The following is a 27,384-nucleotide window of genomic DNA, read 5'->3' on the forward strand; positions in this document are numbered from 1 at the left end:
GGAGAAACTCGAAGGATCGCGATGGGACCTCTCACAATATTTATTAATTCATTGTATTTTAGCAAATAATTAGTGCACGACTGAACCGATATATATGTATGTATCTATATATGTAAATATACTTATATATATACAACAGATATATTTATGTATATATATATATGTTTACATTAGATACGTAATAGATGTATATATATATATATATATATATATATATATAAAGTGTATATATATATATATATATATATATATATATATATATATGTACTGTACATATTGTATAATAATACATAATATTAATATCAGATTCAAATTATAAATGTTATATAAAATTTTAAGTAGGTTATTTGCTTAGCAAGAAAATAAGGATAAAATATTCCACCAATTTCTCTAAATGCGTCAAAAAAGAAGATAAAAAAATGACTGTGTGTGAATATGACCTATACTATTCTATTTTTATAATTATTTAAGCTTTTTGAGAGAAAAAGAGAGAAAGAGAAAGACTCTATCTTGAATAACACTGGTCCCGCCGCGATCGCGAACAACAGTGGTGCGCGATTTTCGTTGGAAAGAGAGAGATAAGAGATTGCGAAATATCGATGATTCGCACGTATTATCAGTCGCAGAGAACGATCGGCGAGGGCCGTCGTCTCGGGGAAATAGAAGACAAAGCAAATTGTAAAAGATTAATCAAATGGAGGAATATTACATTGGCAGTGTTACAGTATACGATAAACGCGACAAACATAAAACCAAAACTAAAGGTGTACACTTGAGAGTTTTATTCTTTGAGAGCGAGAGTCGAGTGTGACAATTCTTAGTTGATATAGAATTGAAAGAATAATGTTAACTATGTTCGTTTGAGAGCTTTACTCTTCAAGAGATATCGATTAGTGTTGAACTGAGAATGAATCTCAATTACAAAATGTTCATTAGACATTTTGATTTTTGAAAGAATGAACTTTCGATAGTAAAACTCTCAAGTGTAATCTAAGACGGAACGAAGAAAACTATGAGCGCCGATGAAACATCGTTTTTATAATTAAAAATCAATATTAATAGTGAATTTGATTGAATGCGCTTAGTATTGCACTGATGCACATTATATCAGATGTACAGTATATCGAACTGAATCGTTATAAAAACGTACAAAATTAAAAATATCGCGAATTCAAACAATATTATTAATGACAATGTATTTTGCATTCCGATGCGAAATGCATTTATTCCAAATGAATGATATCTTAAAACTTTTGCATTTCGATTTTAATCCTTCCATTGCCAAAATTCCTGATTATTGACACGTGAGTGTATAAAAATTTCCTGTAGATCTAAATTTATTTAAATACTAAACAATTGTCGATAATGAAGTCATTATGTATGTATATATATATATGCATTCGTGGCAATGAAAAAATTAAAAGCGTTCACTCGTCCATACAAATCATACGATAAAAAATATGTTTGCAATATAATATATACAATAAAATATAATTTAATAAAATATGTTTAATATTTAGCGCTCATAAGAGAAGAGTTACGAATCTTTTAAATAAGACTACTCTTCCGCTATTCGAGTACAAAATCTGGTCGTATCAAAAAATAATTCGGCAACAAATAATATAATCAGATATATATGTAAATATTACCGTTGACAAAAGACCATTTTTTTTTTTATTTTAGACGCGGTCAATAATTACGATTTTATTTCTAATTGTTATATAATAATTGATTATGTCGAGTGCTATCTAATCTTCTACGTGCGCAATAACGATTTATTCACATCTATAGAGCTTTCTTTGGTACGAAAAATATATTTGAGATAGAATGCGCATTATCGCTTAAAAGGGAGGAATTCTAATTTAATATATATACGTCTCTTTGACCACAACACGCCTTTACATAAATTAATATTTTAAACAATATAAAAACCAGGAAATTATATGAGTATTAAATGTCAAAACAAAATGCATCACATTATGCCAATCTGAATAATAACAGATCACACCACTTATTATTCACCCGCTCAATACACTAAGATAGATATAAATACGTACATCACTCCCACCAAAAAAGAAGCTTAATTATCGTAACACAGATTAACGTATTTATAAGGGAACTATCTAATATGTATATATTTATAAGTCTGCCGGGGCAAAAACTCCCATTTTTTATGTTACCACGAAAGTTTCGAGAAGAAAAAGACTATACCGTCTTCTGAATATAATTTCACGGATAAAAAATAAGAAGCTGGAATTTTCTTTAAGTATTGTACGATGATTACTATCATTATGTTTTCGCTAATAATATGTACAAAATTTATGAATTCATCTTTGCGATAAATTATTTTTTTCGTATTTGTGAGAGGAAAAGCACGGATTAAATATAAAAAAATGGAAGTACGCGATATTCAATCATATAATTACTCATTCTTATATATAATTATGGATAAATATACGAAAAAATAAAAATAACATAACATAAGCAGCAATTCTGCAAATTATTAAAAAATGTAAAAACGTGCGATTATTTCAAACGCATTAATTAAATGCTCAGAAAGACAGTCACGCAATCAACGCGATATAACCAACATCTGTTACTTGCCTCATAAATTAAAACCAAATCCTCGAGAGAAATGATTATACTGTAACGACTATAAATTTTGTTTCCGTTAGAATTTCGAATATAATCGACAAAATTTAGAACTAATTAAATTATGCCATTAATTTTACTAATATTTTAATCCTGCAAATTTGCAATCATATCACAAGTTCAACAGTAATGATAATCAGAAGTAACGAAATTAGTAGAAATATTCATTCTTCTCGTTTAATCAGTTCTAGCTAATCAAAGTTTACCTCGACAAATAATTTGCGTTTATATTAAAAAAAAACAGAAATTATTTGGCACAATATTCTAATGTAAAATACACATAGGATCAAATATGCCATTTGTACCTTCTATAAATCTGCAATCGATTGTAATTATCTCTGTTCATCTTAATCGATTTAGAATATGAATTTTATACACATTCGTTACAAACGGATACATTAATAATGAAGTCTTTGACATATGAATTCGGTCTTTCTATTCACTTCAGTTCATGTTTAGATCTTCATTATTAATAATCTGCATCTTTGTTTGCGGAATTAACAAAAATACAGCCTATTTACAGCTTATGTCGAAGCATTGTACTTCTTCAAACTCAATCATTTCAGTAACATTAATGGATTAGTATTTTTTATGGCATTTATAAGCTTTTATCCACTGCATTGCGGAAATTATAAGACAATAAAAAAACAAAAATTTATGACGAATATGCTATATTTAATTCTTCCAAACTTAAGCAGATTTTTATTGTTAAATCTGTTAATTTGTAAAATATAATTATTTTAAAAATTTTCTAGATTTAGAAGGATTGAATCTACATATACATTCTCTTTTGATTGCGAATGAATAAATTCGTAAAAAAGAAGCAGCGGATAAAAGTTTTTTAAATATGCACGAGGCCAGTTTATCCACAAGGGCAAATATATCGTTTAAGAAAAATGTAGATCATCTAATTATCTATATATACAACATTGTACATCGTTAATTGAGATTCATAAAGAGAACTTGAACGTCAGCCGAATAATTAATGGGCGTTCTCTTTTGGCGCGTGAAAATATTTCATTATTAATGACAATGCTCAATTCAAACAAAAAACGTGTTACTTACTGTGATTAGCGGACGTAGACGTTTGGTATAGTCCATTTACTCCTCTACCAAAGGCGTTTCCTTCTACTCGGTAAGGAAAGACGCGCGTATATCTATATTTAATATTAAATGTTCAGCCAACTCTTTAGATAAGATAGCTGAGTTATTTGATACACCAATCAGTTGCACGTGGAAAATCGACGAATAAAATTTTCGCGTATTTTTTCGCTTCAATTTCAGCGCAATCATTGTTCGCTTCTTCACTCTGTTAGAGTTCAAAGATAAAAGTCCTGTCGTATTAAGCGCGGGCAAGATCACAGAAATAACTCTAAGGCTCATTATAGTCACGTCCCATCGCAATGTCTCTGCTATCGTTTTATCGTTAAATACAAGTAGAATCCGGATGTTGACTGGCAGACTTCCTCGTCTTCTTCGGCTCCTTCATCGTTACTTCTTGAGATGGTCTACGCTGGGTACCCAACGTCACCAAAGCAGATGCGACGACTAAACCGGCGCTCTGCCCAGCTGGCGTATAAGGCTCGCCACCAGTCGGCATTCTGACTAGCAGAGACAGGACCGCCGCTCTGTTGCCACAACAAGGCTCTAATGCGATCGGACTAGGAGGAACATCCTGTAATAGAAAAATAAATCTCATAGAGCAAAATATTTTATTTTGTTATGAATATTAAATATCTAAAAACAAGAAAAAAGGTATATTTACCTTTATATTTTTACGACAATTATTAAAATCGGTATCACCGTGTTCCAGATCTGTGCCGTCAATGTCACGTCTTTCAATTTCTACTATAACTGAACTGAAAGCTCTGCTAGCCATTTGTTCCATTTCTAGGAAGAGCCGTTGTCTTCGTCGATACATATCGACTCTTTGTTTGATCTTCCACAGAATGGCAGCCACCAATAGCAGAGCGAGGAAGCACCTGTGTGGTGGCATGTAATCTCTAGTTTACAAGTAAGTACTGCCTGAGGCTCAATAAGACGGAAAGAATATAGAAAATTTAGAAAAAAAAAGCGTTAGGCCAATAGATTTGTCATTTCTCAAGATCACATTGTGTTTAAAGATATTTAACATAACTTTAATTCATTTTATTTCAAACTGAAAATCACTTCGAAATCCAATTTATGATACTCACGTGCAGAATGTAATAAAAAACTGTTGCAGATTCAATTTGGAGTACTGGGAGAATGAGATCTGAATCCACACTGGAGGTTGAAAATCATAAACATACACATAGAACGTGGTAAAAGTATTATTATCTTCACTGCCAAAATTGTACTCTGCCTTGCTGAAACGGTGTTTATACATAGTCGTCGTACAATTCGCGCCGAGCAACAATGGCCTTTCCGGACTGTTTACTTTTTTCATAGTAATATTCATCTTAGCAAGTACGGAACACGTAATGGAGAATTCGGCATCTATATCGGCTTTCGGTGGTGAGTTTTTAAAATTAATGGCCCGATAATGACGATCTTCCTTCTTGCTTAAGTTAAATGTAAACTGATAATCAATAGCCAAGTCATCTAAAAGAATGTACAATGAAATACATGAGTTACATGTATTATATATATATATATATATATATATATATATATATATATATATATATATTTATGTTTATGTATGTATGTATGTATGTATGTATAAAGTGTATAATGGAATATAAAATAAAAAGTATATTTTATCAATGTGACTCACAAAAACAAGATCCTTTATTCGTAGGATCTCCGTTATAAAGACCAGATACGTCACAACGTTCACAATGATCGCCAATAATGCCTTTGGTCGTGCAAAAACATTTGCCCGTTTCGCTTGTGCATTGCGTACCTTGATTGTTGCAGGAGCAAGCTGTAATAATTATGCGCAAGTGTCACATTCAATTGGTTCTCTCTTTCTCTTTTTCACTTGGTTGTTACGATTACGAGATAAGAGATATCGTGGCATGTGAAAAGAAAATTACATACGCTGACACGTTGCTCCGTTGAGTGGACTGCCGTAATAACCGGAGATACATCTATCACAATGTGGTCCATACGTCAAGTTTCCACATGGTTGAATGCAGACGCTGCTGTTTGGAAGACACTTACTATGCCCGTTGCATTGACAAGCTGCAAAAAAAACTGTATGAATGATACAATACTTGATTATAAAAATATAAAAAACGATTAGTAAAAAACTCGCTTACTCGGACATTTCGTGAAATACCAGTGTTCGAATGGACATGTTTCTAAGCTCTTGCTGCTGGGACCGCGAGCTCCGCCAGGCAAACACATGCCTTTTCCAGTGCCTGATCCATCGTCGCACCAACCGCATCCAGGATCCGAACGACATGTGGCGCACGATGAATAAAAGCTGCACCAGTCCCTGCCAGTCTCTGTGGGACGACACCTAGCCTCTATCGTAGTCCATTCGCGACATTGTCCGTAGGGAAAATTGGCTGGGTATGCATTCTTATCCACGCACCTGCCCTCATTTTGGCACCAGATACAATCGCCTTCCGTGCAGTTGCGACACGATGTATACTCTATGCACGGATTATAACGACACATGTCCATCGATGTCAAGCTTTGCGGTGTGACTGGTGGTATGACAAGTGTGCCGTTTGGAAACATCTATTTTAAAAATTAATAAGATTAACCAATATATTCATTATTACATATTAATTTTTTGTAAGATTGTATGTACATGTGTTGTATGAACAAATTAGATCAATTTATTAAGTATTCCATTTTTGTTAAAATATAGTTTCTAAATTATGTATATTCGCTATTTCTAAAATGTTTAGAAAAATATTTGTATTTGAATATTTTGTTTACTTCTGCATGTACTGTACAACCAGCAAAATCTTAAAATATATCCACATACCATCTGAATCCTCGACTCTCGTTGCGGCTTACAGCGATCAGGCCCGTTGGACCAAGACCAATAACAACGCGGATTGGTTTCACAAGCGTGGCATGTGTGGAGCAACAAGCATTCGATACCACTCGGCTCGCACTGTTCTAGATCCGTAATGGGCTTCGAACTCGGCGAATTAGGATGATCCCGACATTTCTCATGTAAGCAACCCTTACCACACCAAACGCAATTGTATGAAGTTTGCACGCAAGACACGCAATCGATTAAGAGCTTACAGAGCTCCTCGTGCGATGTCATGCCACGCGGTGGTGCATCGTCCAAACATTTCATGTAAGTGTCGTCGTCTTGATATTTCTTAAGCATGTACCTCGCGATTTGCAAGCATCGACCGTCTTGTTTGTGCCACACACATTTCACGCCTATCCTGGCGTTCAAGCATTGATTTTGATTCGTCAGATGTTCGCAATTGCCCGGTGTATATCTATGCAATAAGTAAATCTCAACATGTATTTAGGCATATAGTATATATAAAATCTTTTTTCTCTTACAACAAGACATATTACTGTACCTCAACATATCAGAGAGCATTTCACCATCGAAACCACCGTATATATATAACGATTTCTCGAAAACCGTCGCACTATGACCATATCGCGGAAGATCGCTCATATCTCTAGGCATGATATATTGATGCCAAGTATCGCAAACAACGTCGTAACCGAGCGTGTCGGCCGAATAGCATCGCGCGCCATGCGACTGCTGCGTATCGTTGTGCATATTACCGCCAAACACTAGCATCAGTCCACCGTAAACAAAAGTGGCCGTGTGAAAGAAACGTGCCGACGGTGCTGCTGTGAGCAGACGCCATTCGTAATTATTGGGATGATATGAATACATTCGACTGGTCAACACCTGCGTGCTGTGCGACTCTGACACATAACCGCCATACACATAAATGAGATTCGTGAGAGGATCGTAGGCGGAACTGTGACCGTAACCGCCCTTCACCGGGAAACCGATCGTTTTGACAATCTGCCATTCGCGTGTACCCAAATAGTACTCCTGGACGGTGTTTAAGTAACCATATTGTGGCGAAAAGCCGAATATCACAACCATCTTCTTTCTGAGTGTAACTTTGCACCAAAGTCGCAGTGTGCCCAGCTACCTGTAAAAACATTTAAGTATATATAGATATATAAACAATATTATACTAAATTATAGAATATCATACTATGAGATTTAGTTAAAAGTTAAAAAATAAGAGCATCGACTAATATTATCACTATAAAAAATTAAAAAATTTCGTTAAACTTTCAGCAGTTAACAATTCAAAATTCGATCGTGAAATAAACACTATTTATTTATCATTTTATACAAAGAATATTTTTTTTTAAATATAAGATATGCACACACCTTTAGCGGCCCACACATCGTTTTGTTGTGACAGCTATCGTATACGGTGACGTTCTCCCAGACCTTGGCGGATATGTCGAATGCCCAGATCTCATTGGTCATGGTGGAGTTTTGCAAGGCACCGCCATACATGTATATCTTGTCGCCGAAAAGCACACACGAGTGCGCGTAACGTGGCAAAGGCGCGCGACCCTCGACATGAGGTGTTTCCCATACATTGCCGTTATAATCATATACATATATCATCTTGGCACGATGAAAACTCTCGCCACCAACCACATACAGAGAATCTTTCCAGACGATAGAACAATGACTGGCCGATCCATCTGGTGGCAAATCTTTATACGTGACAGTCTCCCAAAATCCACGATCGCCCTTTTGGCTGCAGTCTGCGCCTAAATCCCAGAAATCACGCATATATGTAAGTGAAGATTTATTTTATTTTGTTTTATTTCGAGTTCTCAAATAGAAATAATTTGTGAGAAATGATATAATAAATTTTTCCAGATTTATTTTAGATCAAAATATATTCTACTTTTTTCAAAAATATATTAAATGCGTAAATGCCACACATTTGTCACATTAAATTACAATTATAATTTTATTATATAATTTTCTATAGACCGACACTTTATCGTCAACTATTCAACTAAGTCACATGGCTAAGATTTTTTTTTTCATCATTTCCTTACCTTTGTAGCCGTTAAAGCAGCGGCAGTGATGACTCTCGCGATCACACTCGCCCTGCCCATGAAGATACGAACAATTATTCGGGCACACCTGCACATCGCAGGCTTCACCGGTCCATGTGGCGTCGCAGGTACATGTGCCTTCGATGCATACTCCATGGCCGGAACAGTCAATGTGAGAATATCTGGAAACGATGATGTATGTACACGGTATATCATTAAATCAATCTTATTGTTAGCTTCGAAATGTCATCGTTGACGATCTTCGACGACATAGCAAATGTACATGCTTTCGTGCGCTATTTATTCAATCAAACAATAAGTGTTTACCTGTATTAATATCTCTATTACAAAATGATTTGACGACAATCACACGTTCTAATTAGATTCAATATTTGGAGATAACTGTTTGCATTTAGAAATGCAAACAGTTCTTTAAAGCGTGTATATCATAATGTGAGGAATCTACTTGAATAATGAAACTGAAGTCAAATATTTTTTAACAATACCAGTTAAAAGATTTTACAAGCTAAAAATAGAGAGAAAGAGAGAGAGAGAAAGAAAGAGAAAGAGAGAGAGAGAGAGATTTTGAAGTAGAAAGAAATTATACTAGTTTCTCACATAAAATATCAAAACATCAAAGCACTGACTTGACAAAGTGCTAATCGTAATCTCAAAAAATGTCTTTGCTCGTCTCGATAAACTTGTTTTTGTCAGGAATCTGCCCGCTGATCATCTTCTGACCACAGGTAACGTTATCAAATGTAACACAGATACGGTTACGCGTATTTCCGGCTCTCAGAGGAAGCTCGATAAAGTTTCTAAGCCGGGAGCGACCCAATTACGAGTTATCGATAGTTGCCATCCCGTGTAATCTCAATAGTCACTCTCTCTCTCTCTCTCTCTTTTTCTTTGTTACGCATCTCTTTCGGATTTAATGCTATCTTTATTGAACACCGCATCATATTTCGCAAGGCTAAATCTTTTTTTTAGGCAAATACAACTGTCGTCTAGCGCGTCTCTCTTTCTGTGCCAAGAATTATGCGCACATAATTCATATATTTGGCTTTAGTCAAATATCGCATTAAAAGCTCGTATGCGGATAACTGAGTCACTCAAATTATGTCTTTACTCGCTAAGAGTCACCGTGTAATAATCATTTGTGTCTTTAAGGTTGAACGATATTACGTTTTATCAACTTGCACTGTAAATATCCAAGAAAATTTCATAAAATGTCTCGTTCTACTTTTTTCCTATCTCACAAAAACCATTTTTCGCAAACAAAGCAATCAACCGCTCGTAACTGTGCGCGGTTATTTATATATCTTCATCCAGAACAAAATATTGCTCGAAACCATTGATTTAATTGAATAGAAACCATTTGTGAAATATGTTCCATTTTTTAAATGTATTTCCAATGAGAGCAAGATAGATAAAAAAAATATATTTTATTTCCGCCGAAAAAAATTAATGAAAAAATGAAAAAAATGTAATGCGAACTTAATCGTTAAGTAGCCAGTGACGCTTGCACCCACCTGCTCGGACAAGCATTGATTTTATATGTAATATTGAAGCCGCTCATGTTGTACGCAACGTCGGAATAAAAGTGCAGTAACACGCTGCCGGATCGCGCTATTACTTCCGGCACGCGACGTATGTGATAGCCGTTTTTGTGCATCAGCCCGGAGAAGACGGCCAGCAACGGCGCCTCGACGCTGTCACCGTCATAGATGTACAGATGATCCCAGCCGCATTCCGTCGCGAATTGCTCTATGTGCATACGTATCTTGGTGTTCGGACTGCTCTGAATCAGCCAGGAACACTTCACGTCCGCTGTGTAGTTGCCGAAACCGTCGTGAATGATGCCGCTCTTTTCTGTTAGTCTGCCAAAAGAATGAAACAGATAAATTATTAAATTGTTATGCGGAATCATTTTGCCGAAGGTTTTGACGACATAATCATATTTTAATTACGTAGCGTAATAATAATAATATGGTAAAAATTGGAATGTTATCAATACTTAAAAAGAAAGAGAGAGATAAGCTGTGTCCACTTAAAAAAATATTAATAATAGATTGAAGGAGAAATATCTGCATAAAATTATATTTACGTTATAGGTAAATATAATTTATACAGACTTTAACGATGTAAAGATACGTTTCGACGTTAATTGTTAAAAATAGCCTTCGTTGTAAACAAGTAGAGATACAAGTGTGTAGGCAGTAAGAAAAGACAAACATATATCTTGTGAAATAGAATACAAAGTTCAGCGTAAAATTATGCGTTAAAAGAGTGTCTCTTGATTTTCTATGCATGTTTTTATGACTTCATCTCATTCTCATTAACAACTAATTATTGTGTAAATAAAAATTTCATGTATTCAATTAATGTCACTTTCGTATGCACGAACAATCAAACATAATACCCAATAATCTAAGCAACCGCTTACATATATATAATATTAAATTGCATTATATTGTGTAGATATGTATATCAAGCGGATGCGCGACGTGGAAGAGCTCATCAACGGGCACATCATTGTCAACGACAGAGTAATCTAGCACGCTACTAACTTCATTAATTGCTTCGCATTTTGTTTCAGTGACCGCTGGCAAGTCGATAATAAGGAAGATATGCGAAGAGCAGACCAAAGGCCAGCAGAATAAAAAACAATATTTGATGTCCTTGACAGATCCAGACGAGATGAGAGAAAGTGCGGTGCATCTTAACGTTGCGCAGCACCTACCTGCATTTCTGAACTCGAAGGTATGGAAACGAGTGATTAAATGAGCGTGCATAAAAAAGTATTAAGAATTTTAATTTGAAATTTAAATCTAAAAAAGAAATAAAAAAATTAATCTTAAATATATAAAAGAGATCCTTGAGACTTGTCAATATTTAGCTTTTTATTTTCTTTCAAGTAATTTAAAAAATGTCACGACAGTGCTCAGTTTTTACAATAATTGAGAGAGATTATTTTCTATTTCGTTATGTGAGTTCCATTTTAATTAAAAAACCGTGCATATAAAGATCAATATTAATTCTCAATTTCCGACTTTAATAGCCAATTGATTCCGGAACATTAAAAGAAGATATAAATGAGATTTTATAATGAAAATGTCAGTGCTATACTAAAATAACAAGTTTTCAATGTTCATTCAATCGCGATTTTACCAGAAATAATAAATAAAGTAATATTCAATGTTTACCAAACATTTACCAACAAAGAGAAATATTAATAAAAATAAATTAAGAAAAACACAATACACTAACCAATAATATATATATGTAAAAAAATATGTAATATAATATAATATATGTAATATAATAATGTTTAATATATATATAATATAATTTAATTAAATTAAAAAAACAGAATTTAATAGAGCGAGAACATATTAACTAATGTGGAATAACAATGCGCGCGAAACACATACATCTTAAGTATGTAACGTTTACAACCATGACAACACGTAACAAAAGAGGATGTGCGACGACGGCAGAGGAATAATAATATGTTGTGTAAAAAGAAGAAGCAACTTTCGTGAAGACGCATCCGGTATTGATGAATCAACAACGAACATCACATCGACACTTCTGCCTGCGTATTTACATTTATATATTGCATACAGTATGTGCACGTGATAATGCACATTACAGTTCTCACGATTAATCGTGATCTTATGATTACTTAATTCCGCGAACAATTTTGCGTTACATAAATATACAGTGTACTTCAGAAGTGATCAGCTCCTCTTGCGAATAGATGAGTCGAGAATCGAGAACAATGGCCGTATTGTTGAAGCAGCGATAATCCTCAAACTACTGACAATTAAAAATACAAGTGGCTTTAAAAAATAGTTTCGATGAGATAGCACAGCGTATAGAGTACTGTTATCTATCAATAACCATTTCCGCAACAGATGAGTTCGTCTTTTTTGTCTAAGACTTTATCGTGAAATAAGAATGCTGTTTTTTTGTATCGGGGAAAGTATGTCCCTGTTTCGTAATAATAATTATGAAAAACGTGTTATATAGATATAAAAAATAACTTATTTCTGCATTTTAAAATACTCATATCATTACTATTACATATTTTATTCAACACATAAAAATATAAAAAGAATTGTTAAATTAAATTATTATATTAATATGATTAATAAATTATTAATGTAATAATGATAATCTATTTTTGTGTCATCAACTTGTCTCAAAATATCGTTTATAATTCTTATAAATAATTAAGAAGAAACTAGATGGAGCAACTACGTCAAAAGTTAATAAATCAAATATGTAAATACAATATGGATATGAATGAGAAATATTAGAATGACAATAAGAAAGATCTTGTCGCATAAAAAGAAAATAATCTTTTTCTGATTTTAATCCTTTTACGATGGGCGATTATACGACACAGATATACGATCTATCTACATAATGGATAACGTTTTTTATCTACGATAAAAATTACAAGTGGATCAACATAAAATGAGATATTTTAGATCCCTGTCGAGTATTAATTAATGCGCGGTTATTTCGATGTGATACACAAAATTCCTCATCTTATTAAGAGCGCCTCATAAATATCACGGTTAGAATTAATGAGCCTCGTTCGTGAACGCGGAATCTTTGTCGTTTCTTTGTAATGATCAACAAGTCGGATGAGTCACATTCGACATCAAGTTCGATGACCGACGAGTTTATTCCTCATTCAAAGTCGAACAATATAAGCGTAAAATTCGTGCAAATTCGAAGACATATGGTCAACGACGAATGCGAATAAATTCGCTCGTTATCGCAGAAATTTCTACTCGTATATGAATGTCAAGCAACTCTTTCTAATACGAAAAAAATTGACTTAAAATTGATTTCAAAATCGCTCTCTTTTCAATTTCACTAAATTTCGAGCGATATGATGGAATAAGTCGCAGATAAAAATTTTTTTCCGTTACCAATGATTCGATATCGATTAATCTTATGGAAAACATGACTGTTTGACGCGATAGTATGAATTAAAAAGTACAAAAACGATAAGTATAGAAAGTATATAGTAGTAAAAAGTTATTATTATCAGTGACATCAATGATATGACCAACATATTGCTCGATATGATTCCGAGTAATTTAATAAAGATGTGAAACTTTAAAAGCGCATTGTGTAACTCAATATGGAATAAAAAAATTAATATATTAATCATTCATCATTTTATACTATCATTAAAAGTTCTCATTATTAGATTATTAAAAGAGAAAGAGAGAGAGAGATTTGGATGATCAGATTCGAATTCAGATAAATGCGATACTGCATTCAATGCATTAATAATTTCGCGAGGAGAAGATTAAAATAAAACAGTAAAATCTGGGACAAAGTCTCGAATAAATGTGTTGCCATGAGGCATACTTTAGGTAATCTCTGTGTGAAAGTTCTCCCGAATCTCTACTTGCATAATGTACTTGAGGAAGGTGTGATCAAACAAAATCAAAAATAAGAATTGAGGTAAATAAAGAGATTAGAATACGAAACAGAGTTTGACAATGAGTTTTCAAAAAAAAAAAAAAAAAAAACTGGTGTGTGAAGCTAGCGTATCATTTCGTGGAAACTCATAAATAATTAAGAATTCTAGCTTTATTTTCAATAGTTCTAGAATTCTCAATAGTTTAAACAAATAGTTCTGGCCGTTAAAGCATCGAAAAAATTTATTTTAATAAGAGAAATATACTTAGCGCGTGCATGCGGCTATAACTTACAAGTTTCATCGTGATTTATCGAAAAATATAATTCCGATCCGAGACTTCGGAATCGACGAGAGACCGGACTTTATGGTTTTTTTCATATTTTTGATTTTGTTTAATGTCACAGCTGTTAAATCGCATCCACTTGCATTTAATGTGTTTTAATGATTTGGAAAAATTATCGCTGTTTAACAGAAGAAATTATTGGAGAAAAACGTATTTGTTAATAGCGTAAAAATAAAATGTATTTTAAAATGTAAAAAAGTAAAGTAAACGAAACAAATAAAAATGCAGATTGTGCATACTGAATTCGTATCTGTTATACAAATAGAGCATAAACAATTAAATTTCATCTGCTCATATTGCATTCCATAAGAAAAATGATAATAGCTTCTTAAGCTTTTTTTATAACGTTTCAGAATTAAAAAAGCTAAGATTTTTTAAAATATACACATAGAAGAAAGTAAAACTTTGAAAGTAAAGCTTTGTTCTTTTCTCAACTTTGTGACGTTTTACTTGAAACGAAACGAGCTTTCACTTGCTCATTTGAAGAGAATAAAAAGAAAAGCAAGAATGTAACAAAAAGTACAGCTAAAAAGAGTAAACTTAATGAGATGCTCTCTGACAAGATTGTAATAAGAATTCTTTGACATGCCAACATTGAGTTTAGTAAACTTTAATTTAGTGCTTTAATGTTATAAATGATTATTTTGAAAAACGATTTCAAACTACCACCATTCATTCATTTTTTGATTTCAAAAATTGTTTAAAAATTTTCCACGTTTTACACCGACTGCGTCCTAAATAAAATTTTATTAAATATATATACACACATACACATTTTTATATATATTATTTCTATTTTTACATACATTTTACGTATCTTAAATTCTACAATAAAATAATCTTTGCAAATTCAAAAAAATAATTGATAATAGTAGAGTGAAAAACATTTAAAATTTTATACCATGTTTTCTAATTATTCCAGCAATACGCAAATTAAATAAAATGCGAGTGTAATGTTACGAGCAATGTTTTCTAATCTTTTCCAAGAAATGATTCGGTAGGATTTTACGCTTCGACAGTAGAAAGTTGACGCAATATCTAAAAATAAATTCATATACAATATTTATTTACTCGAATCTTATTTTATACATTTATTCAGAACAAAAATATTATTTTCTAGATTCCATATAAAACTTCAATCATATATGCATATACACACATATGTACATGTATATATTCAATTTTATTCATCTCGTTAACAGTACATCACATAATTAATCAAAAATCATTGATTTTTATTCTTTACGTGACTCACACTCATTATTCGAGTTTTCATCAAAGGCTTAATTAACAAGTTAGTCTTTACTTCTCCCTTTTAATAGATCTTAAACGAATCACTTCAGAATTGAGATTAAAAGGCTGCCCCATAGCAGAGAAGTTACTTGCTAAATTTTCATGGAGAGATATCATCGACTTAAAACTTTTTTGAGAACGAATATTCTCCCTCTCCCCTCTCTCTCTCTCTCTCTCTCTCTCTCTCCTCTCCCAATTTGCCGATTCTCATTTTTATTTTCCGCGATAAGTTTTGCAAAAGTTTCGTCACGGAAATCACGAAGACGGCATAACGTCGCTTGCCAGACGCCAAGACGTGGAGTTCATAAAAATCGCGAATTCTACCGGTTCTCAATCCGGTTTTTATTAGCTGACCGGCATGCACGTAATTAAAACTAAATTGTCGGGGCAGGATAAAGTTTTTCAAGAACCGTATAGAAGATTTATTTTGTCCGACAAAACTGGTAAGTGCGCCGAAGAAGAAGACAATCTTCCCATTTATAAAATCAGAATATTTATCTCGAAAAATGAAAATCCGTTATCGTGTGATAACAATCCGTAGGATTTTCCATAATTATTATTCGCGAACAAGTGGAACCAATTGATATAATAAAATTTTTTCTTTACATAGATTCATTTTCTTTGCATAGTATCGGAAATTGAACTCATATTTCGATTTTAATCATCGCTTTACATCGCTACGAACTGGTTCATATGTATTGCAGCCGCGAGCGAAATGCACGTCAGATAAAATGAAGAACCCACGCAAAGGTTCCTCTCGAGAAGCAATAAAAGTTGCTCGGCGTCAGCCGGAATGTGCGTTCATTTAATTGTCGCATATATTGCGAGGCCAATATTGAAGAATTCAACTCCCGGCAATTTCAACATGCAATGTGGGTGCCATGATCATATTGCTGGAAAATAAATTCGAAACGATAATTAATTTGAGAGGGATCCTTGCGTTGCATAATATATCCATTAGATTTCTGCACCAAAATATATACATCATTAAAGCAAGATTCCAAAAATGTCATCTTTCCTCTCTCTTTTTTTCTTTTTTCATTAAAAAATTTACACACCTTAATATGCCATGTTTTTATGATGCAAAAAATTATATCTTATATATATGTTTTAAATTAAATTATACCTTTTTATTATAAATTATATCTTAATTATATTTATAATATTGTACGATATTCATTATAAATTAGTTTCGTATTTTGTCATCAATGTTGCAAAACTCTGCAGAATGCATATGCAGAATGAGTGAAGAACGGTTCGAAAAACGGCATTCTTTGAAGGATCACTTGCATTCAAACAATAAAAAAAAAGAAATAATCTTTTATTTAAACTGAAAACACAGTTTAACGGTGAGTCGGTTCGTTGTACGAGCAAGTGTATCAAACCTGTCAATAGATATGTATTGACATACACTTCAAATGCATCGATAAACGCATTGAAATGCAGGTACATAACTTTTCTGTACGGACCGGCTGTGTTGAACGAAAAGAGAAACAAAAAATATGAATGACAACATGTGCTCGCGGAGATAATTTAATTTAACGCGCCGTAGCCACGAGAATAACGAGCTTACATTTTTCGATCGATGGAATATCATCGTTATGTTTTATTCTCTTTTTTTTTATGTCAATTTCTCTGAAATGAAAGATGATTTTGTTTGCAGTACAAAAATTTCAGGCAAAAAATTGGCAGAAATCAAAATGTTGAAATTTATTAAAAATTTGTTGGATGCTTTCTTTTTTTATTATGTAGTTAGAGTTTTCTCAAAAGTAAATTAGGACACGGACAATTTTATTTTTGTTTATAAATCGTAAACTATAACGAATAAAAAAAGTTCTTATAAATATATACTTGAAATATGGAATGAGATAAAGATTTTCTGTATTATCAGAATCTCGTTCAATAATAGCAATTTTCGAGATGTGATATCCCTCCGTTACATCGATTTCTGTTCTTGAGAGAAAATCTCGAAATTTCCGTGCTATCTGCAGAGCTCGTTTCGAGACTTGATCGATTTCGTTATGAACGAGGAGGAATCAAATACAACGGATCAGCGGAAAGACTCTCGTTCGGATCGGAGAGGAGGCTTTATGGCCGAGGTGACATTTGGAACGCTTTCCAATTTCACCGGAGTCTATCCATCTCGTGAGAGACGTAACAGTTTTGCGGACGCGGCTATGGTCGATGAAACTCGAGTCGCAAACACGATTAACCCCAGACTACTCACGTCGCCGTCGGGATCGGGTTCGCGAGTATCTTTATGTTAGGAATGAGAAGAAATGTGTAGATAAACGAAGAGATACTCTGAAAACTCTGTAAAGAATACGATCGACATTAATTGTAAGGCACTTCAAGGTACAAGTCTATCGAGATACTACGTATATATATCTCATGAGATAGAAATTAATGACATGGCACATATGCACTGACTGTAATATATGATAAACGAGTAGCCTTGCAACGAACCGTGTCGGCAGAAAAATTTCACACAAAAATAAGTGATAATAAATAATACGCATAGATAAGAAAATAACAAACGAGGCTCGAAATAAGTGTCGACTACGTTTACCAAAGTATTTTAACAAAATAGAGTATGCAACATTGTACTATAACTTTTATCAAATTATAAAATACTATCGCAAAATTTCCTCTTCTTTCGCAGTTGATAGAAAGTGTCTTATATATATTGTAACGTTATCTTATCAAGTTTTATATCGATTTACACTTCACTTATTTGAACTTCCTACTTTCCGAACAGATGCCTTATCTACTCAAGATATCTTTCAGATGAGATATATCATGCAAATCTATACAGGATATTAAATAATTAAAAATAAAATCGACGCCAAATTTTATACATGTACATGTATAACAATATATGTTCTTAAAATATTCTTAAAATATCGTAAAATATTCTTAAAATAGATAAATCTAAATCTTTTCTTTTGTATATTAGTAGATAGCTGTTAAATATTAAATAACATTATAGAATATTATATCATTTTTCTCAAATATTAACTTATCAAGCTAAGAGACAAAGATTAGTAATTCAACATTGGTAATAATAATTTTTTATTTATAAACAATTGCAAATTATAAAGTTTTGATAAATAAGATTTTTAGCAAATAAAACCTTAGTCTTTAATTAATTTCAAACTGATCTTAACAAACCGGTAATCTGAACTATGATAAGAAGTTAATATAAAAAAGTGAAATAATTAACATCTTCATATTATTTTCTATCAATTATTTCTATTTATTATTACAAATCAAATTATTAAGAATTTATATTTGTATTAAATTTAAAACTCGATCCAATTACTCTTACATCAATGGCGGAGCAATGTTTGAATATTAACGCCAATATCGATCTATGCTTTAGTATGCAGAACGATGGCTTCTCATTTATTATTAAGAATTAAAAAAAATATTAAACTGCGTCTGACGTATCAGACTAAATCCTATCGTACATATACAAAAACTAACATAACAATTTATCTTATGGATTTTAAAAGATATTTTAAGAGCAAAAAAATAGACACATAGCATTAATTTTCTTTCATTCAAAATTTATTAAAAAAGAAAAATGAATTTATTTAAATATGAACTCTTATCGTGATTTTTTTTTCTTCAAGACAACGAAATTTGCGACAAGAGTATTATAGAAAAATAGCTTCGTAATTGTGCACATAATTTTTTCTTTAAGCATCTCATTTTTTAATCAATTTAGTATTTTTTCAGATACTAATCATACTAATCGAACATGTTTCGCTCTGTACGTGCATCGCTACTATATTTGTACATAAGCCGTCGCACGTGCTCGGACAAGAGCGAAGTTCCATAGAGAAGATAGCGCATGAGTAGGTAGTGTTATGCATAATGTAACACGTGGTACGAAACAAAACGCCTTCTCCACGATAACAAAATCGATGTGCAGAGGATACGGCTAGAAATTGAGAAAGGGCAAGCTACAAAATTATTGAGCATTCAAAATTATAAACTCTTGTCAATATATCAATGAACGAATATTATTTTATATAACAAAAATATGGCGAGAAGGCGAGAAAGCTACAAAATTATTGAGCATTCAAAATTATGAACTATTGTCAATATATCAATGAACGAATATTATTTTATATAACAAAAATATAATCTCATCACAGTAGTAACATCGTTCAATAAAAAGATATTTCTATAAATATATATATATATATATATATATATATATATATATATATATATATATAATATTCTTCTAGTATATCTAGGAAAACAAGAGAGAGAAAGAGAGAGATGAAAAGTATTATATATTCGCTGCACACACAAGAAATATATATACATGTACATGTAATAATTTTGAGGTACATGTTTAGAATGGAAAGTTCATTACACTGGCATAGTTTGTTAGTAGCAATTTTTTGACGATAATAAATAATAATCTAAAAGAAATATGTATGATCTTATATGACGAGAATGTAAAAGGTATATAGATAGCATAAACATGTAATGTGTATTTTTGCATAAGCTTCTTATTTAATTCAGTAAAATTCTATGGCGATATTCATATATGCAGAAAAAAAATGAGATAGAGTTTGTTAAATTTGTATAAATACGCTATTTAAAATTGTGTACATATGTTATTTATCTCATCAACTATAAAATGTATGGGGTTTTTTGGATTTTCTCATTTCAATATTATACATATAATAAAAGAAGAAAAAATCAAGACAAAATGTCGAAGTCGATAAAATCCAAGAGGACAAATTTATATGTAGTAAGAACTAGCTTTGAACGGCAGAAAATCTGAAAGCAGCTTTGATATTCCATGCACGTCAGTAAGATTCTGTATTTCGCACACGGTTGAAAATGTAGAGCGAGATACACAAAAATCTCGAAAGCTAGCGTCAGATTATGCACGTATTCGCGTATATTCGCGAATGCATGAATGCATGAATATAATGTAAGGAAATCTGATTGGTCAAATTTAACGAATCTTCCATCCATACTATTCACAAATTATAAACCCATTGCGAATACGCACATAATCTGGCGCCAGCAGAAGGGATGACAAGATTTAGTATCGATGATTAAAACGGGTTAATACGATTCGAGCCATCGTTGATTCGCATACATGCACAGCTCTAATTAAATTCACAGCTTAATACGGTATTACTAATGAATAATTTAACGATATTATCGTGTCAGTACCGACCGCGAAACACCTACTCACGTCGGGAATCAAACGAGCTTTATAGGATTATGCGATATTTACACTGAAAATTTACTGCAAATAATAGAGATAAGAAATTTGTTGCTTTTATTGTATTTGTCGCCTACAGATAATTCCATCCGTCTATTATTTAGTAAATATTGATTGTTTACATAATAACGTTGAATTATAAACAAAATTGCGGTAATATATCTAACAGTAAATAGAGTTAGTGAAAATTAAAAAAGACAAGATATATCTCGAGAACTTTTTTAAATTACTAAATAATAGAGAGAAAGAATAATTTCTAAATATATATATATATATATATATATATATATATATATATATATATATATTGCTTCAGAGATAATAATGCGCAATAATTATCTTAATAGAGAGTTTTGAAATCGTTGGTGCCAAATGAACAACGTTGGCTATATTTAAAGGATTCAAATTACGTAATTACCCAATGTAATTTATAACGTGTGGGACGGGAAAAAGCGAACGACACAAAGACGAGAAAAAATCACAGTAATTATTATCGCATAGCTATTATCGATCAATTAACTCGCGAATAATCACGTTATAAGCACTACGTTCGAATAAAGAATTAATTTCCTTTCGCACCAACAATTATAAAAATTATCTTTGTAAATCACTATCTATCTCCATTGTCAATCTATCAAAGTATAACAAGAGAGTATAAAAACAGAATCAATCCTGATTTGTTCCAGATCAATTATAATTCTTTATGTGTATATATTTATTGATCAATTCCAAGAGAGTAATTGATAGGTAAATGGATATTCACGAAATCATACATTGTAAGCAAATTGCAAGTTAATTATACATTTGCTATTTTCATTCCAAGCAAAACAGCTTTTCTAATATAATGCGGCGCGAATTAACGAGATAATGCCATACGCTTGGAGAGGCCGCGCTTTTTAAGAAACAATTTCATCGACCTCTTTGTACAACGACAGAAGGACGCACAGAGCCATGCGCCATGGCACTTGCAACGGGAAACAAACAGGAATGGAGGGACATAATTAGTACAGCTATAAAGAGACCAAGCTTGGCTTCACCAACTAATGAGCTTTTGCATTCACGCGCCTTCTGCCGACAGTGATGTAGTTTACATTGCTGGTGCAGACGAACGCATTAGGGTGATGTCCTATGACAGTCGGAATTTCGGAAAAGTTTGCCAAACCACTTTTTCGATAGTCTCGTTCCCCATGGAGTGACTTTTATGAAAAAATGGAATGCTATTCTAATTTTAAACCGTCATTTAATTTAGAAGATTTCTTTATTGTTTTTTATTATAATGAAAAATACATCCAAATTTTGTTCATCCAAATAACTATTTATAAAAAATAAATATTGATAAAGAATTGAATATTTGTATATTAATGAATATTTACTAAACAATATTTATTAACAATAAAATTTTTCTTATATAAGAAAACAGAAGAATTTAGAGATATAAGAAATTAATTCCGACTTTTGTATTTAAATAAGTCTAAATTTATTCTGTAATAATTCTGGTTGATCCCCATTCTATTATCATTTTCTGAGATTTCGTTAAAAAATTCTGACTGTCACTCTATGCAAACACAATGAAAAGCATGCTTCGAAAATCTCACATCTCTCTCTCTCTCTCTCTCTCTCTCCCTTTCGTCGCACGCTTTTGTCACGTTTATCACTATGCAAAGACGAAAAGAATGCACGCAGCGCGCAAATGCATATAAAGGAAATGCATCGGAGAGTCAAATGTGTAAATTTATGATATGCTGACTGCAGTCGTTTCGAAGCTGCAAATATTGATTACAGAGATTATTATACATCGATTACAGAAATTATGTATGTTTGAACGTTTTCGAATTAAATTGTCTTTAATGCAAATTTTATTTGAAATTAATTTAAGATCAAAATATTGTCAGCAAATTTATAACTCTTACATTTTTTAACTTGCAAGTAAAACATATTCAAAAAATCATAGCGTTTAGAAATATTTTAATACACAATTTTTATTCGTTTTTTTTAAAACACGCTAGCGATTTAACTCGAATTTTTAAATAGTCAATTTTTGTACGCAAAAATTATATATATATATATATATATATATATATATATATATATATATATATATATAGAGAGAGAGAGAGAGAGAGAGAGAGAGGGCAGAAAAAAGAGAAATTGCATTATAATATAGCGTAATAGCGTTATATAAAGTGCAAAGTGAAGTAAAAATGAAGATGATGAAGTCCGCGATCTATTCACGCTCACGATATCTATTAATCATTGTCATCGACACTGCGACGTTCCAAATCGAAATTAACTTTAGAGAAAGGCAGAAAATTTCACGCAAAAGTTCAATCTTTTGCTCATGCGACTATTCGATTTTCCTCGACGAAACTTTTCCCAAAAATATGATGAAATTTGGGAATCGATATTCATATAAACTATAAAAAGAACGGAAAGGGGAGATTCGTCCTTTTCTTCTTTAAAGAAAAAACTTTCTTGCAATATTCGGAACATGCGGCGAAACTATTGAAATCAGAATCGAAATATTCTGTCGATATTTGTAGTAATCTATGAGAAAAAAATATATTCCAAAGTTATTGAAAATTCTCTCTCTCTCAACAAAATACATAACTCGAAGTTATGAATATCCTTATTACAAATAAACAAAATTTCAATATTTAATTCGTATCATATTTATAATTTGAGAAAAAATATGAAAAATTCTTATATTTTATTTTATTTTTTATATATTATATTTTATATGTGTTTAAAAAATAAATGTTATTATAGATTTTTATTATTAACAGTATTCAGAAATCTGGATATTACCGAAGATATGAATATCCAAGAGGATATTCATATCTTTGAATATTGACTGAATATTCGTAGCGAATGTCTTCAAATATTCGATAAATATTTAAAAAGGAACAGTTAGTAGGAATGTCATATCTACAGCGGAATAGTATAGTACCTATATATTCTTAATATCCATTAAATATCTAAAGAAAATATCCAAGAATATCCATCGAATATCTCCCTCTGTAGACTCCTATCGCTCGTTCCAACTTTCTCATGGCGAAAACATGACGATTGATCGGGTGAAGAGTGCGTATGCATCTTTGACATTTTCCATCTCCAAACTCCGAACGTGAACATTCGGTTACGAACGGAAATTGAGGTGCGTAGCGAAAGAATATAAACTGTCCAATGCAGGACGAAAATATGTGATTTCTACATATTAAAATTTTATGATTATTACACGCACGGATTCCGAATTCTTGAAAAAAAAAATTCTAGCCAAACTTGAAACGCACAACGATGATCAAAACTCTTTGTCTATTTTATATATTTAATTTAAAATGTCATGATCAAATTTTAAAAAATTTCGATTTAAAAAATTATAAATTTCGCAAGAGCATTTACGTGATTTGACTTGAAATGTAATATTAATTTTAAAAAAAAAAGTAAAAAAAATATATAAATATTTTTCACATATACAAAAAATTCCTTATTTAGTGAAGATTTTTTATACAGATATGTGTATGCGATAAATCTTGAAACTAGCATTTCAAATTGATAATTCAAATTTTTCCAAATAACTACATATCTTAAAACGAGATAGAGCAATGTTTTATATGATATAAATAAATAGAACATTTTTCCTCCATCCCTACATTAAGCAAGTTCACGTAATCAGCATCCGAGATGGAGAGCACTTTGTTCGTAATTTTTAACGGTAACGATCCACCGATCGGTCAGACAAATCTAATCTCTGATTTTCCCCAGAGACTGTCAGACTCTCGTCTCAGCGATGTCAGTGTTGATCAGTGTCATCGCAAGATTCAGACGAGCTTGCTTTGTTCAAGTCAGGATTGGCAATATTCCACATTTTTTTTTTGATGAAATTCATGCCAATGGTATAAACTGATATTTTCTGGAAAAACTCGGCACAAAACTTGTCTTTTCTATTAAAAATGTTAAAATAAATAAAACATTTTTTTATATCTTTGTTTTTGTCAATTGAGAGAATGTTTTCTAATTTAATTCCTCATCCAAATAATCTAATAAACCTCATCCAAGTAATAATTTAATTCTTCATCCAAAATATAAAATTCATAATAAATTAAATATCGAAGTAGCAAATAAATTAGTTTTTTTGATAAAAGATGTTGAATGAACAACACGAACCGCAAATTTATATTGATAAAAATTTTTAATCCTATAACTATTACATTTTTCTTATTAAAGTAAAAATTAATATAAAATTTAATAATATTTATATTTTCCTCCAAAGATTTTATTTTTAAAATTTCACATATTTCACATTGATTTGAATTAAAAAAGACTTTTATTATATTGATTTCACTATTTTTTAAACTATAGTAATTAGTATGATTTATTAATTAAAGTAAAAATATATCTTTTCGTTTAAAATTATATAAATATATTTTAATGTTACATATTATAGTTATTTTTAGTTTTTGCTAGTTTATTTCATTGAATAAAGTCCGGGACAATAAAAACCATGATTTTTTACACTCACTGAACTTTTCGATGTCAATCTTGATGTATTATATCTTGCGACAACAATAAACATATATTAACTGTTTGCCCAGCAGTTAATGTATTTTTTTCTTTTCATTTTTTCTTTGTCCTTCGAATAAAATATAATAATAAGAGATAATCGTTTGTTTCGACTTGCTTAGGTAAAGGAAAGTAGAACAAAGAAGCTAATATAATGTGCACAAGGAGAACGGACTTGAGAGTGTCTCTTTCAAAGAGACGCACCAAAAGTGCACGCACGCATCCAGACATTTATTTACGTCGCGCGCTTGAAGGGGGGGTGGATGAATTTCTCTCTCCGTCACCCGGAACACGCGATCGAAGCGATGAGAACGACCTAAAAAGTGGCGAGATACCGTTGCATTTGACACGGACCGTGCGCGCGTATACATATACATACGGGATACGGTGCGCTACATACGCACTGTACGTGGATATCTCGCCGCGTACCTGCATGTCGTCCTCTGGACGAACGGGATCGCTGCTTATATCATTTGCGCTCCAAAGACTCGGCAAGTTAATATATGTTTATTGTTGTCGCGTTGGATGATCGACAGGGAGATATAAATACTTGGAAAAAAAAAGGGACAAAGAAAATCCCACGAGATCTCGCGAGAGATTCTCAGCTGTCACGGGAAAGTGACAGCTGACGGAGCGACAGCTTACCTGACCTTCCCGCCGCAGAACTGACAGTGCGTGCCCTGCCAACCCTCGCGGCACACGCAGCTGCCATTGACGCAGTCACCGTTGACGCAGGTGTCGAGATCGCAGATCGCTTCCACCGTCGGTGACGAGGAGGAGGAGGAGGAAGCGGCGTCGCTTACGCGCATCACCCAGCAGCAGACGAGCACCGCCCACGGTAGGAACGTCGCCCACGGGACCGCGACCGTCGCGGTATCGCTACCATGTCCGCGTCGCCGTTGCCACCGTCGATCGCGCATCCCGGCGATCTCGTCGTCGTCGTCATCATCGCTGCCGTTGCCGCCGCTACCGCTGCCACGACGAGATCGCCGCCACTGATCTTTCCGACGATACTTGGACTTATATAGGAACAAAAACATGTGCACGATCTCTGCCATTTTGATAGGCTTCCATGTCAGGGACAATGGCCGCAACGGACGCACCGACGAGGGACGCGCATACGGGACGAGACAACGACAGACAAAATCAGACAGCCTCACCAATACCTTCAATCTTGAACGCGACAATTCGAGTCGATCTCGAAACTCTCATCCGACGTACTCGCGCGACTCACTGCTACTGTCTGCGCGCTGGCGAGTGGCGAAGGAAGAGAGCGCGCAGCCGTCACTGTCATGCCACGGTGCACATGTATAAATGTAGATGAGATATATTATGAAATATATAGACTGCTCCGAAAAGGAACTAGATATAGCGACGAAAGAGACAATGATATATAGTTAAATATCTTTTTCTTTCTTTTTATCATCAAGTAGATAAATTGACAATAAGCAAATCTATGCCTACCTAAAAAGATCGGCTAAATATAGCTCTATTCTTTTTATTCGAGCAGATACGGTGGAAGTATGATATGGTACAATGATAAGCAGTCTATATGTATTCTATGTCTATGATTGTGTGTGAGATCGGTTCGTACGGTGGAGGTGGAGAGACCGCCACCATCCACTCGCCAATTGTTCTATTACATATATTCTATATTTCTATTTTTACATATGTACATTTTGCTGCAAGGTTTATTTTCAGATTTAACTAGGAATATTGAATATTGAAATACAAATAAATAAATGATAAAACTTTATCTTACGTTTAATTTTATTTCAGGAGAAATTGGAAGCTTTATTA

General features: G+C 32.7%; 1 protein-coding gene across 1 annotated transcript; it reads right to left on the reverse strand.

Annotated features, from left to right (window-relative positions):
* Positions 1 to 270: 270 nt before the first annotated feature.
* On the reverse strand, positions 271 to 27,138 carry LOC126850491 (attractin). Its single transcript, XM_050593567.1, is given in 13 exon segments — positions 271 to 4,327; positions 4,418 to 4,634; positions 4,848 to 5,235; positions 5,411 to 5,560; positions 5,677 to 5,820; positions 5,898 to 6,324; positions 6,578 to 7,052; positions 7,140 to 7,688; positions 7,690 to 7,736; positions 7,985 to 8,379; positions 8,677 to 8,858; positions 10,209 to 10,556; positions 26,230 to 27,138. Coding segments are annotated over 13 exon segments (3,984 nt in total). The 5' UTR covers positions 26,643 to 27,138; the 3' UTR covers positions 271 to 4,078.
* Between the last annotated feature and the right edge of the window lie 246 nt (positions 27,139 to 27,384).

The sequence above is a fragment of the Cataglyphis hispanica genome, chromosome 6 (genome assembly GCF_021464435.1).
Source record: "Cataglyphis hispanica isolate Lineage 1 chromosome 6, ULB_Chis1_1.0, whole genome shotgun sequence".
NCBI lineage: Eukaryota > Metazoa > Arthropoda > Insecta > Hymenoptera > Formicidae > Cataglyphis > Cataglyphis hispanica.